The 12,295-nt window shown below is 49.9% G+C and overlaps 1 protein-coding gene across 2 annotated transcripts in view; it reads left to right on the forward strand.

Annotated features, from left to right (window-relative positions):
• Positions 1-12,295, forward strand: part of mfsd14a2 (major facilitator superfamily domain containing 14A2) — a 96,446-nt gene that overhangs the window by 48,029 nt on the left and 36,122 nt on the right. For both annotated transcript variants that reach the window (XM_070859562.1, XM_070859561.1), the window contains exons 5-9: positions 583-697; positions 2,190-2,408; positions 5,515-5,628; positions 10,157-10,228; positions 10,924-11,036. In XM_070859562.1, coding sequence (XP_070715663.1) covers positions 583-697; positions 2,190-2,408; positions 5,515-5,628; positions 10,157-10,228; positions 10,924-11,036 — 633 coding nt within the window. The remainder of the gene's footprint in view (positions 1-582; positions 698-2,189; positions 2,409-5,514; positions 5,629-10,156; positions 10,229-10,923; positions 11,037-12,295) is intronic.

The raw sequence follows: 12,295 nt of genomic DNA on the forward strand, positions 1-12,295 counted from the left end.
AGGGAGTGAGGGGACATGGTAAATAGTTGGGCCTGGCCTGGGTGGATCCTTGATACGGGGATAGGACACTTTAGAAACCCTTCCGTGTAATACGAGTATTCTTCTCCCCCTTACTGTTTCAATGTTCTCCCCTCCCCTTTTATTCCAATATTCTCTGCATCTCTCCGAAAGGATGTGACTCGTGCCGGCTGTGGTGCCCTGGTATCAGCCTTTGAAAACTTCCCCAAGTGCCCATTCTTCATGCATGGGGAGAGAGTATCAGAAGGCTGACTGGGGAGGGGGGGGGGGGGGGGCTTACCACTGAGCTCGACTCTTCCCCCACCTAAAGTCCAGATGTTCTCTGTAGGGGTCACTGGGCAGCAATTAAGAGCCATAACCCTGCCTGAAATAATCTCTGTAGCGCACGCCGAGCTGAAGTTATTCCGTGTGTGGTGTTGCTTGTAACTGCACATTTGCAGCCTAGTGCGCTGATCTGGGTACAATTCATTGTTTAAGTAGCCAGCTGCTCTTTTACTCTCGGTTGGTGATTGGGGTTCCAGCAATCTGTAAATTGGCTCTTCCTGTTTGTGCTTCCCTCCGCAGGTGGTACTTTGCAGTGATTTCTATGTCTGGAGTATTTGCCGTCACGTTTTCAGTGATCTTTGCCTACGTAGCAGATATAACTCAGGAGCACGAGAGAAGCACTGCTTATGGACTTGTAAGTCACAACACCACAGCTAAAGATTGCACTGGGCGGTCTTGTTCACAGCCTTGACCACCAAGGTCTTTGCCTCCGAATCTCCAGTAATGGTTAGCCAATGTGCGTCACTTGTACGAGGACAATCTTTCTGCCCACTGCTGTTCTGAGTTTGAACGATTTGGGTTCATAGAATCATAGATGCTTACAGCACAGAAGGTGGCCATTTGGCCTGTCGTGCCTGTGCCGGCTCTTTGAAAGAGCGGTCATGCTTTTTGTCCATCACCCTGTAAGCTCCTCACCCTCAAGCTGCTTTTAAAATTATGTATGGAATCACCTTTTCAAGCAGAGCATTCCAGATCCTGACAACTGAGTAAAACACATCTTATCTCCCCTCTGAATCTTCTACTAATGATTTTAAATCTATGACCTCTGGTTATTGCCCCAGTCACCAGAGGGAATAGTTTTCTCTCCGGCTGTAAGAGTCCCATGTCAAATAAGTTAGAGCAATCTCAAATAGAGACTGCTCTTCAGCAATTGGGGCTGGAGTACGTTAGAGCAGTGAAGAGGGAGCTTTCATCATCATCATAGGCGGTCCCTCGAACGAGTATGACTTGCTTCCACGAGTTCACAGATGTTTCAATGAAGGACCTGATATTCCAGTCCTGAACTCCAATTGAAGGAATGGAAGATGCCTGTGCGTGGATTTTTTTTAACATGTGGTCACCGTTGCACATCAACCACCACACGGGCTTGACGGAGCTAGGCCTTTATCCAGTGGCAAGAGTTAACCAGGACGACTGGGGACCTACTCTGCTGCACGGACCCAGTGCGCGCACATATCGCAGTGTGGGCTGGCCTGTGCTGCCCCTGGGCCCTCGGCTCTATTGCGCCCCGAACTCTCATTTGCTGTACCTCTGTCATGAGGGAGCTTTACACTGTATCTAACCCCGTGCTGTACCTGCCCTGGGAGTGTTTGATGGGACAGTGTAGAGGGAGCTTTACACTGTATCTAACCCCGTGCTGTACCTGCCCTGGGAGTGTTTGATGGGACAGTGTAGAGGGAGCTTTACTCTGTATCTAACCCCCTGTACCTGCCCTGGGAGTGTTTGATGGGACAGTGTAGAGGGAGCTTTACTCTGTATCTAACCCCGTGCTGTACCTGCCCTGGGAGTGTTTGATGGGACAGTGTAGAGGGAGCTTTACACTGTATCTAACCCCGTGCTGTACCTGCCCTGGGAGTGTTTGATGGGACAGTGTAGAGGGAGCTTTACTCTGTATCTAACCCCGTGCTGTACCTGCCCTGGGAGTGTTTGATGGGACAGTGTAGAGGGAACTTTACTCTGTATCTAACCCCGTGCTGTACCTGTCCTGGGAGTGTTTGAAACTGGCACCTTCTGTCTGAAATGGAAAGTCTGGATGAGCTCAAAATTTATCCAAATAAAAAAAAAAGTTAAAAGAAAGTCTTCAGGGATGAAAAGTAATCAAGAACATTTTCTTCTCCCAAACGCAGGTATCTGCAACGTTTGCAGCTAGTCTTGTGACCAGCCCGGCTATTGGAGCATACTTGTCCAGAGCCTATGGAGACAACCTCGTGGTAGTCCTGGCCACTGCCATTGCCTTGCTGGATATCTGTTTCATCCTTGTGGCCGTGCCAGAATCTTTACCGGAGAAGATGAGGCCTGCTTCCTGGGGCGCGCCAATTTCATGGGAACAAGCGGACCCTTTTGCAGTAAGTAACTGAATTCATTCATCTGCCCATCTTAATGTGTTCTGTCCCTTATCCTGCTTTAATTATAATTCCAGACTTCCATTGTCTGCATCGTATCCCATGCCAAGTTCATCACCATCATAGGCAGTCCCTCGGAATCGAGGACGACTTGCTTCCATTCCTGAAGTGAGTTCTTTGGTGGCTGAACAGTCCAATACGAGAGCCACAGACCTTGTCACAGGTGGGACAGATAGTCGTTGAGGGAAGGGGTGGGTGGGGAGCCTGGTTTGCCGCACGCTCCTTCCGCTGCCTGTGCTTGGTTTCTGCATGCTCTTGGCGTTAAGACTCGAGGTGCTCAACACCCTCCCAGATGCACTTCCTCCACTTAGGGCGGTCTTGGGCCAGAGACTCCCAGGTGTCAGTGGGGATGTCGTACTTTATCAGGGAGGCTTTAATGGTGTCCGTGTAGCGTTTCCGCTGCCCACCTTTGGCTCGTTTGCTGTGAAGGAGCTCTGAGTAGGACACTTGCTTTGGGAGTCTCATGTCTGGCATGCGAACTATGTGGCTCGCCCAGCGGAGCTGATCGAGTGTGGTCAGTGCTTCAATGCTGGGGATGTTAGCCTGAATGAGGACGCTGATGTTGGTGTGCCTGTCCTCCCAGGGGATTTGTAGGATCTTGCGGAGACATCGTTGATGATATTTCTCCAGCAACTTGAGGTGTCTGCTGTACATGGTCCATGTCTCTGAGCTGTACAGGAGGGCAGGCGCACCAACAGTGACCACACTCGATTAGCTTCGCTGGGCAGGCCCCATGGTTCGCATGCCAGACACGAGACTCCCTAAGCAAATGCTTTATGCGGAGCTCCTTCACAGCAAACGAGCCAAAGGTGGGCAGCGGAAATGTTACAAGGACACCCTCAAAGCCTCCCTGGTAAAGTGTGACAACCCACTGACACCTGGGAGTCCCTGACCGGAGACCGCCCTAGATGGAGAAAGTACATCCGGGAGGCCGTTGAGCTCTTCAAATCTCAACACCAAGAGCATGAAGAGGTCAAGCGCAGGCAGCGGAAGGAGCATGCGGCAAACCAGTCCCAACCCCCTTCCCTCGGCGACTGTCTGTCCCACCTGTGACAGGGTCTGTGGCTCTCGTATAAGACTGTTCAGCCATCAAACAACTCACTTCAGGAGTGGAAGCAAATCTTCCTCGATTGCGAGGGACTGCCTATGATTATGATGATACCATGAGCTTGGTGGCAGTTTTGAGGGCCTGATCTTCAAACACACTCTTCCGAAGGCTGCACTGGAGGCGGTGTTGGATCTCGTCGTTTATGCGTGCTCTTGTTGATAGGAGGCTCCTGAGATATGGGAAGTGGTCCACGGTGTCCAGGGCCGCGCCGTGGATCTTGATGACTGGGGGCCAGTGCTGTGTGGTGTGGTGAGGTCAGTTTGGTGGAGGACTTTGTCTTATGTTTAGCGTAAGGCCCATGCTTTTGTACGCCTCAGTAAATACGTCGACTACGTCTTGGAGTTCAACCTCCGTATCTGCGCAGACGACAGAGGTTGGGATGGTCTTGGACCTGGCCTGGAGAAGGCAAAGGTTGAACAGGTTCCCGCTGGTTCTGTTGTTTAGTTCCACTCCAGCGGGGAGCTTGTTGACTGTGTGGTGGAGCATGGCGGCGAGGAAGATTGAGAAGAGGGTTGGGGCGATGACGCAGCCCTGTTTGACCCCGGTCCGGATGTGGATTGGGTCTGTGATGGATCTGTTGGTAAGGATCACGGCCTGCATGTCATCGTGGAGCAAACCTATCGTACCACTGGCTCCCTACCCCCACTGCACTGATTCCACAATCCCTGTCGTCATTCACAAGTCCCTCCATGGCCTCACTGCAACCTCCTCGGATGCCACATTAATCTGAAATGTACTTGCCATGTTCTTTCCCCATCCTCAAATGTCTCAAAGTCTACCCCTGACCACACCTTCAGTCACCCTTGGTGCAGTACCATGGGATGTTTTGTCTTTCCTGAAGATTGCCTCTTGTCCTGGGCTGCACTTTCATGTGATGATAGCCCTTCTGGATCTAACAGTGAGTGTCAGCATGCTGTTTAGCCAGGGAGCCTGAGATCGCAACCACACCTGATGCTGTCCTCCCTGGAAGCTGACTGAATAGCATGTTCAGTCTGGAATCCACTCCCCAGCCCAGGGATGCCCCGGCCGTTGGAGCATGTCTGGCTAATCAGACAGACCAAGGGGGTTAAACCGTGGCCCTGTGTGATCTGCTTAGCTCAGCCCCAGTCTGGCCAGTGCATCTGCCAGTCAGCTGTGGCTCAGTGGGTAGCACACTTGCCTTTGAGTCAGAAAGTTGTGGGTTCAAGTCCCGCTCCAGAGACGAGAGCACAAAAATCTGGGCTGACACTCCCAGTGCAGTGCTGAGGGAGCGCTGCACTGCTGGAAGTACCGTCTTTCGGATGAGAAGTTAAACTGAGACCCCGTCTGCGCTCTCGGGTGGATGTAAATGATCCCATGGAACTATTTCGAAGAAGAGCAGGGACATTCTCCCCGGAGTATGGGCCACTATCTATCCCTCAACCAACACCACTGAAAAAACGTATCTGGTCATTATCACATTGCTGTTTGTGGGAGCTTGCTGTGCGCAAAATTGGCTGTTGCGTTTCCTACACTACAACAGTGACTACACTCTTTAAAAAGTTGTTCATTGGCTGTAAAGTGCTTTGGGATGTCCTGAGGTCGTGAAAGGCGCTATATAAATGGAAGGTTCTTTTGCCATCGGCACCGCTTGTTTGGCAGCTGTAAACCTCTTGATGCACTCCAAGAAGAGGTGACGCAGGGTCATGTGTCTGTTTACGCACTTACTGTAGACTCCACTAAAGTTTTATCGACTCCACTAAAGTTTTGTCAAAAATGTTGCTAAAAAATATAAATTTTCAATTGGAAAATATTGTGTACACAAGATGCTGATTTTTGAGTAAAATTGAGATCTGTAACGCTCCACTTCTGCGATTTGAAAACCGTATTGAATAGTCACGCACGGAGTGTCCTTTGAGGGGACTTGGCTCGGTTTGTCTGTTTCATTAAGTTGTCTCTTTCTCCGTCCCCATTTTGTTTCAGTCTCTGAAGAAAGTGGGTCAAGACTCGACAGTTCTGCTGATCTGTATTACAGTGTTTCTTTCGTACCTGCCCGAAGCAGGCCAGTATTCCAGCTTCTTTCTTTATCTCCGGCAGGTAAAGTGGTCTTGTGAAGTTTAAAATCCACTGCATTATTTCTGAAATGGATACCAACGGTTTAATGACTATAGATGGCTGCGCTCTCTTGCTCGCTCTCTCTCTCTCTCTCTCTCTCTCTCTCTCTCTCTCTCTCTCTCTCTCTCTCTCTCTCTCTCTCTCTCTCTCTCTCTCTCTCTCGCATGTTACTTTCTCCCTTCCCTTCCTGCTGAGAGTGTAGGTGAGTGCCTTGCTCCCAGACTGATTCCACGCCAGAGTCACCAAAGGGTCCTATTTTTTCCCCTTCTCTGGGGAAACATAGCTGACCTGTTCTCCCTGCCTCCCATCCGCAGATGATGTAGTTAGAATCAGAAACTCTGTGCACAGGGACGGGAAGGTGCAGCTGCATCGCAGGTCTCAGTGGTGTAGTGCATCAGCACACAGACCTCGTCTTCCCAAGCTAATGCACAGTCAGTGTTTCATCCATTAAATCTGCTTACAAATACCTGCAGTAGACCTATCCTGAGGTATCATGCCCAGAAGGCCCTCTCACCGGGAATTTACTTAGTCTATATATGCACGGGTTAGGTAAGAGTAGTTTTTGTACGATGGGAAAAGCTTATAATGGGATGTCTGGTTTGGCTCTCCATTCAACGGGCTCCTGAGATGTCGAGTGGAGAAATGAGGAACCTCCCACAGCAGATCTCAGTGGGCCGGTCGATGTGAGGTGTTCCAGGGTCTGGCACCCACAGATCTCAATGGGCCGGTCGATGTGAGGTGTTCCAGGGTCTGGGACCCACAGATCTCAGTGGGCCGGTCGATGTGAGGTGTTCCAGGGTCTGGGACCCACAGATCTCAGTGGGCCGGTCGATGTGACATGTTCCAGGGTCTGGGACCCACAGATCTCAATGGGCTGGTCGATGTGAGGTGTTCCAGGGTCTGGGACCCACAGATCTCAGTGGGCCGGTCGATGTGAGGTGTTCCAGGGTCTGGGACCCACAGATCTCAGTGGGCCGGTCGATGTGAGGTGTTCCAGGGTCTGGGACCCACAGATCTCAGTGGGCCGGTCGATGTGAGGTGTTCCAGGGTCTGGGACTCAGGGCCACAGTCGCACTTTGGGCCGTCCCTCACCTTCCCCGTGTGGAGCAGGTGGGCACAGCGTCCGTGCCCCGTGCGGATTGGGCCAAGCGCTTGCTGCCCGCTGTCTCCGAGAGAGGTCGAAGCCAGGGGACCCCTGCTGTTGGGTCAATGATGAGGTGTTCGTTCTTTACATTGCCTGCATACGGGTCGATACCAGCTGCATGTATATTGGCTGCTGTTTCCCAGAATGAACGGCACGATTGGAAGTGCTCTGGGTGGTGGTGATCTATTTTTTGTAGTCTTGCCTCACCTCCAAGTAATTCACAGGTAGCGTGTACAATTGAACCCATTTAAACCAAGTTATCATAAGCTTAGAAAGCTATATATAATAATCTCAGTCCCTTCAGTACAAGGGCACTAAAATATCTCTTCCATCGCACCTTTGGCCAGTTCCCTCAACTCTTCTCCCTGCTCCTGCTCCCAATCCAATCAGCCCTCCATCACTCGCATCGAAATGTTTTGCTACATTAAAAGTTACTAAAGTGCAAGAGAATTATTTTTCGGGCCAGAGGCTGATGACCACGGTCCCGGAATGGGGTGCGGGAGGGTAAGTTTTTGGGGTACAGGATTTCGGCTGAGGGAGTAGAGGGCAATGGCTGGAACAGTTTGGGCAGGTCACCATGGGGACTGCAGCTGGAGCACTCTGTATGGGAGGCAGAGCTGAGCCACCTGGGGGAGGGAATAGAGACTGGGCAGGGTGGGTAAAATGCCTCGGGTGGAGGATTAACAAACAAAACTGTTTGGGAACCATTGAAGCAGCAGAAACCTGTTCAAGCTGTTCCCCCAACAGTCTGGTCTGGGGCAATGTTGGAGCCAACCTCTACAAGGCTCCAGTCACAAGATTGTTTTTATATATATATATGTGTGTGTTACATATATAATGTGTCTTCAACATTTCGTGTGAATCTGAATTGCTGCCAGTTTGTTGATAACTTGGGAATCGTTTTAGGACCAGAAATAGTAAAGACACCTGTTTCAGAATACAAGATGATGAACTTAGAGTTGGATTCAGTGAATTCTAAATGAGCATTCCTGAAATCAATGTTCCTGATGGTGGTTCTGTAGAATTATCTGTTGCTCCATTAATGGAGCTCAGGCGAGTGTCTCACCACCTGACTCCCCAAAGCCTTTCCACCATCTACACGACACAAGTCAGGAGTGTGATGGAATACTCTCCACTTGCCTGGCTGAGTGCACAACACCATCCAGGACAAAGCAGCTCATATGATTGGTACCCCATCCACCACCTTCAACATTCACTCCCTCCACCACCGGCGCACCGTGGCTGCAGTGTGCACCATCTACAAGATGCACTGCAGCAACTCGCCAAGGCTTCTTCGGCAGCACCTCCCAAACCTGTGACCTCTACCACCTAGAAGGACAAGGGCAGCAGGCGCATGGGAACACCACCACCTCCACGTTCCCCTCCCAGTCACACACCATCCTGACTGGGAAATATATCGGCCGTTCCTTCATCGTCGCTGGGTCACAATCCTGGAACTCCCTCCCTAACAGCACTGTGGGAGCACCTTCACCACACGGACTGCAGCGGTTCAAGGCGGCGGCTCACCACCACCTTCTCAAGGGGCAATTAGGGATGGGCAATAAATGCCGGCCTTGCCAGCAATGCTCACATCATGTAAGCGAATAAAAAAAAATACTGGGATCGATGTTCCCCTAGCCGCACGCCAGTCTGAAGGCCCCCCGCGCAAGCTGCTCACCAGCTGCTGTTGTTGGAAGATACCACGTATGTGCAACCGCGCAGCTAATCTAAAGGGACCGCGCACACAAATATGAGAGGAAACATTGACTGAGATCCCCTTGCAGTGTATCTGCTCTGCCTGATATCGCCACTGCTGGTGTGCCCAGTCTCCTGTTAGTCTGACTGCGGGCAGTCTCTGTTTTTCCTCCTTTTGTGTCGGCTTGGCTCAGTGGATAACATTCTCGCTTCTGAGTCAGACGGTTGTGGGTTCAAGCCCCTACTCCGAAATCTGCACATGCAATCCAGGCTGATCTGTCGGTGCAGGACTGAGGGAGGGAGGGAGTGCTGCGTTGGTGGAGGCACTGCCTTTCTGAGAGCCTATCTGCCTGTTCAAGTGGACATAAAGAGCCTGTGGCATTGACAAAGAATAGCAGGCCACTCTGCCAGTTCTGGCCTACATTCCTTCCACAACCAAGAGCAGATTACCTCGTCTTTCTGCTGTTTTTGGACCTTTGCTGAGCGCAAATTGGCTGCCACATTTGCCTACATAAGTTACTTCAAAAAGTAACTCGTCTATGAAGCAATTTAGGATGAGCTGATGTTTAAAAGGATGCATTTATTTGTACTAGCTGAATTGCAGCCGTTTCTCTGATCGGCTCTCCATTATCATATGACCTATTGCTGATTGGTCCCCTTGGAGGATAAGCCACACCCTGAAGTTTCTCTGGAATGTGTAAATGGAACCGCCCAGCCTAACTTTGCACATTGTAACATGATCCATCCCTCCCCCAGCCGAATTCCCTCCTTACCCCAGAGCAAGTGCATCCCCCTTACCCCAGAGCAAGTGCATTCCTCCACTAGCTGAAGTCCCTTACCCAAGCGCAAGTGTATGACCTTAAACCCCCCCCCGGGTCATAGGGCATTGTGTGTGGATTGTTAACAAGTTTATTGGGTATGAAGTGTCAGTTTCGTGACTTCTGGATTTCATCCACTCCAACGATGCCGGGTGGGGGTTGGAAGGTCTTCTCTCCCCGCCCCCTCCCCCCAACCCGTCACACTCTTTCTCCCCCTCCCCCCCACCCCACCAGGTGGGTGAGCTGGGGGAACTGCTACCCCAGTATGAGTCAGCAGCTTCAGGAGAGACGAGTAGGAAATGGGGAGAGAAATCATTTAACTTGAAACATTTTATTTACAAAAATAATTAAGTTTCCAGTGTGGCAGCTCCACATCCTCCCAAGTCAGCTGGATTGCTCGATTGTTTCAGCTCAGAATCCATAACCACCCTGGATTAGGAATTACAACTCGACTGTTCCCTTGCACTGTTGGGCTTTCACTCCTGCCAGCTCGGTCTCTGCTGATCTCCTGAATGTTTCGTTCTCTCACTGAAAGGAGCCCTGATTGCAGAGTGACCTCCTGTAATGTTCCGCATAAGTTGTGGTGAGAATGTGGAACTCTCAACCACGAGGAGTGGTTGAGGCGAAAAGTATAGATGCATTTCAGGGGAAGTTAAATAAACACGAGAGAGAAAGGAATAGAAGGATATGGTGATGGAGTGGGAGGAGAGTGGTGTGGAGCATAAACCCCGGCACGGACCCGTGGGCCGAATGGCTTGTTTCTGTGCTGTAAATACTGCGTAAGATGTATGTATATATTTTTTTTAAGCCCCAACCCTTTCTTCTATTTATTCTGCGTTTTTATGTTCTCCAGGTAATTGGATTTTCCTCAGAAACTGTAGCTGCCTTTATTGCAGTTGTGGGAATCCTTTCCATTTTAGCTCAAGTAAGTGCTCTCTACTTAAAGTGGAAACATTTTAATTGTGATATGTTTACAGTGAGACTGCTGCATGCATAGTTAAGTCCGTCGGTGAATGACAGAATCTGTGTCAGAGGAAGTGAGGATTGCGTGCTGATGGAAGATGTGATCGCACTGGAGAGTAGGATGTTGCCTGGACTGGAGAATTTTAGCTATCGGGAAAGGTTGGATAGGCTGGGGTTGTTTTCTTTGGAACAGAGGAGGCTGAGGGGAGACCTGATTGAGGTGTATAAAATTATGAGGGGCCTAGATAGTGGATAGGAAGGACCTATTTCCCTTAGCAGAGGGGTTGATAACCAGGGGGCATAGATTTAAAGTAATTGGTAGAAGGATTAGAGGGGAGTTGAGAACTTTTTTCACCGAGGGTGGTGAGGGTCTGGAACTCACTGCCTGAAAGGGTGGTAGAGGCAGAAATGCTCATCGCATTTAAAATGTACTTGGATGTGCACTTGAAGTGCCGTAACCTGCAGGGCTACGGACCAAGAGCTGGAAAGTGGGATTAGGACAGATAGCTCTCTTTCAGCTGGCACTGCCACAATGGGTCGAATGACCTTCTGTGCTGTAAATTTCTATGATTCTTTGATGCCGACTGCTTTTTTCTAACATTTGTAATTGTTTATTTCACTGATCCAATGTTCATTTCACTTGTGTTCGGTTTGCAGACTGTGGTGCTCGGGATCCTGATGAGGTCCATAGGTCATAAGAACACCATCCTCCTGGGCCTTGGCTTTCAAATTCTCCAGCTCGCCTGGTACGGCTTTGGGTCTCAGCCTTGGTAAGTTTGTGTGTTTTGCCTGAAGTTGCTCACTCCAGGCAGCTGCTGGTATGCTGCTTATAACCCGGCAGTTTGTTAGTGAGACTCTGCAGGTGCAAGCCCCTTCCAGTTTTACTAGTTTGGCATTTCCATGGAAATATGAGAGGCCTTCATTGAGACAGACTCTTGAATGATAAGGGAGTCGAGGGTTATGGGGAGCGGACAGGGAAGTGGAGTTGAGGCCAAGATCAGATCAGCCATGATCTTAGCGAATGGCGGAGCAGGCTCGAGGGGCTGTGTGGCCTATTCCTGCTCCTATTTCTTATGTTCTTATGTTCTTTTTGGGATTATAAGGCAAATTATAGAAAGCTGTACGGAGAGGGTGCAGAGGAGATTGCAGGATTGTGGGGTGGGGGGAAAGAGCAGGAGAGTGGGATTAATTGTGGATAGTTCCTCAGAGCTGGCACAGGCGTGATGGGCTGAATGGCCACCTCCTGTGTTGTATCATTCTGTTTACTAGAATGGTACCAGGGTGAGATACTTGAGTTGTGTGGAGGGACTGGAGAAGCTGGGATTTTTTTCTCCAGGGAGCAGAGAAGGTTAAAGAAAGATTCAATCAAGGTGTTTAAAATTATAAAGGGTTTTTATAGTTTCTCCTTATTTACTCTATCTCCACTGGCAGGAGGGTCGGTAATAGGAAGGCATGGATTTAAGATAATGGGGAAAAGAACCAGAGAGGAGATGAGAATTTGATTTTGCGCAGCGAGTTATGATCTGGAATGTGCGGCCTGAAAGGGAGGTGGAAACAGATTCAATAGTAACTTTCAAAAGAGAATTGGAGAAATACTTGCAATGGAGAAAGAGCAGGGGAGAGGGACTAATTGACACAGGCGCAATGGCCTCCTTAGAAAACATAGAAACATAGAAAATAGGTGCAGGAGTAGGCCATTCGGCCCTTCTAGCCTGCACCGCCATTCAATGAGTTCATGGCTGAACATTCAACTTCAGTACCCCATTCCTGCTTTCTCGCCATACCCCTTGATCCCCCTAGCAGTAAGGACCTCATCTAACTCCTTTTTGAATATATTTAGTGAATTGGCCTCAACAACTTTCTGTGGTAGAGAATTCCACAGGTTCACCACTCTCTGGGTGAAGAAGTTCCTCCGCATCTCGGTCCTAAATGGCTTACCCCTTATCCTTAGACTGTGACCCCTGGTTCTGGACTTCCCCAACATTGGGAACATTCTTCCTGCATCTAACCTGTCTAACCCCGTCAGAAT

This window comes from Pristiophorus japonicus, chromosome 18 (assembly GCF_044704955.1).
Source record: "Pristiophorus japonicus isolate sPriJap1 chromosome 18, sPriJap1.hap1, whole genome shotgun sequence".
NCBI classification, from domain to species: Eukaryota; Metazoa; Chordata; class Chondrichthyes; family Pristiophoridae; genus Pristiophorus; species Pristiophorus japonicus.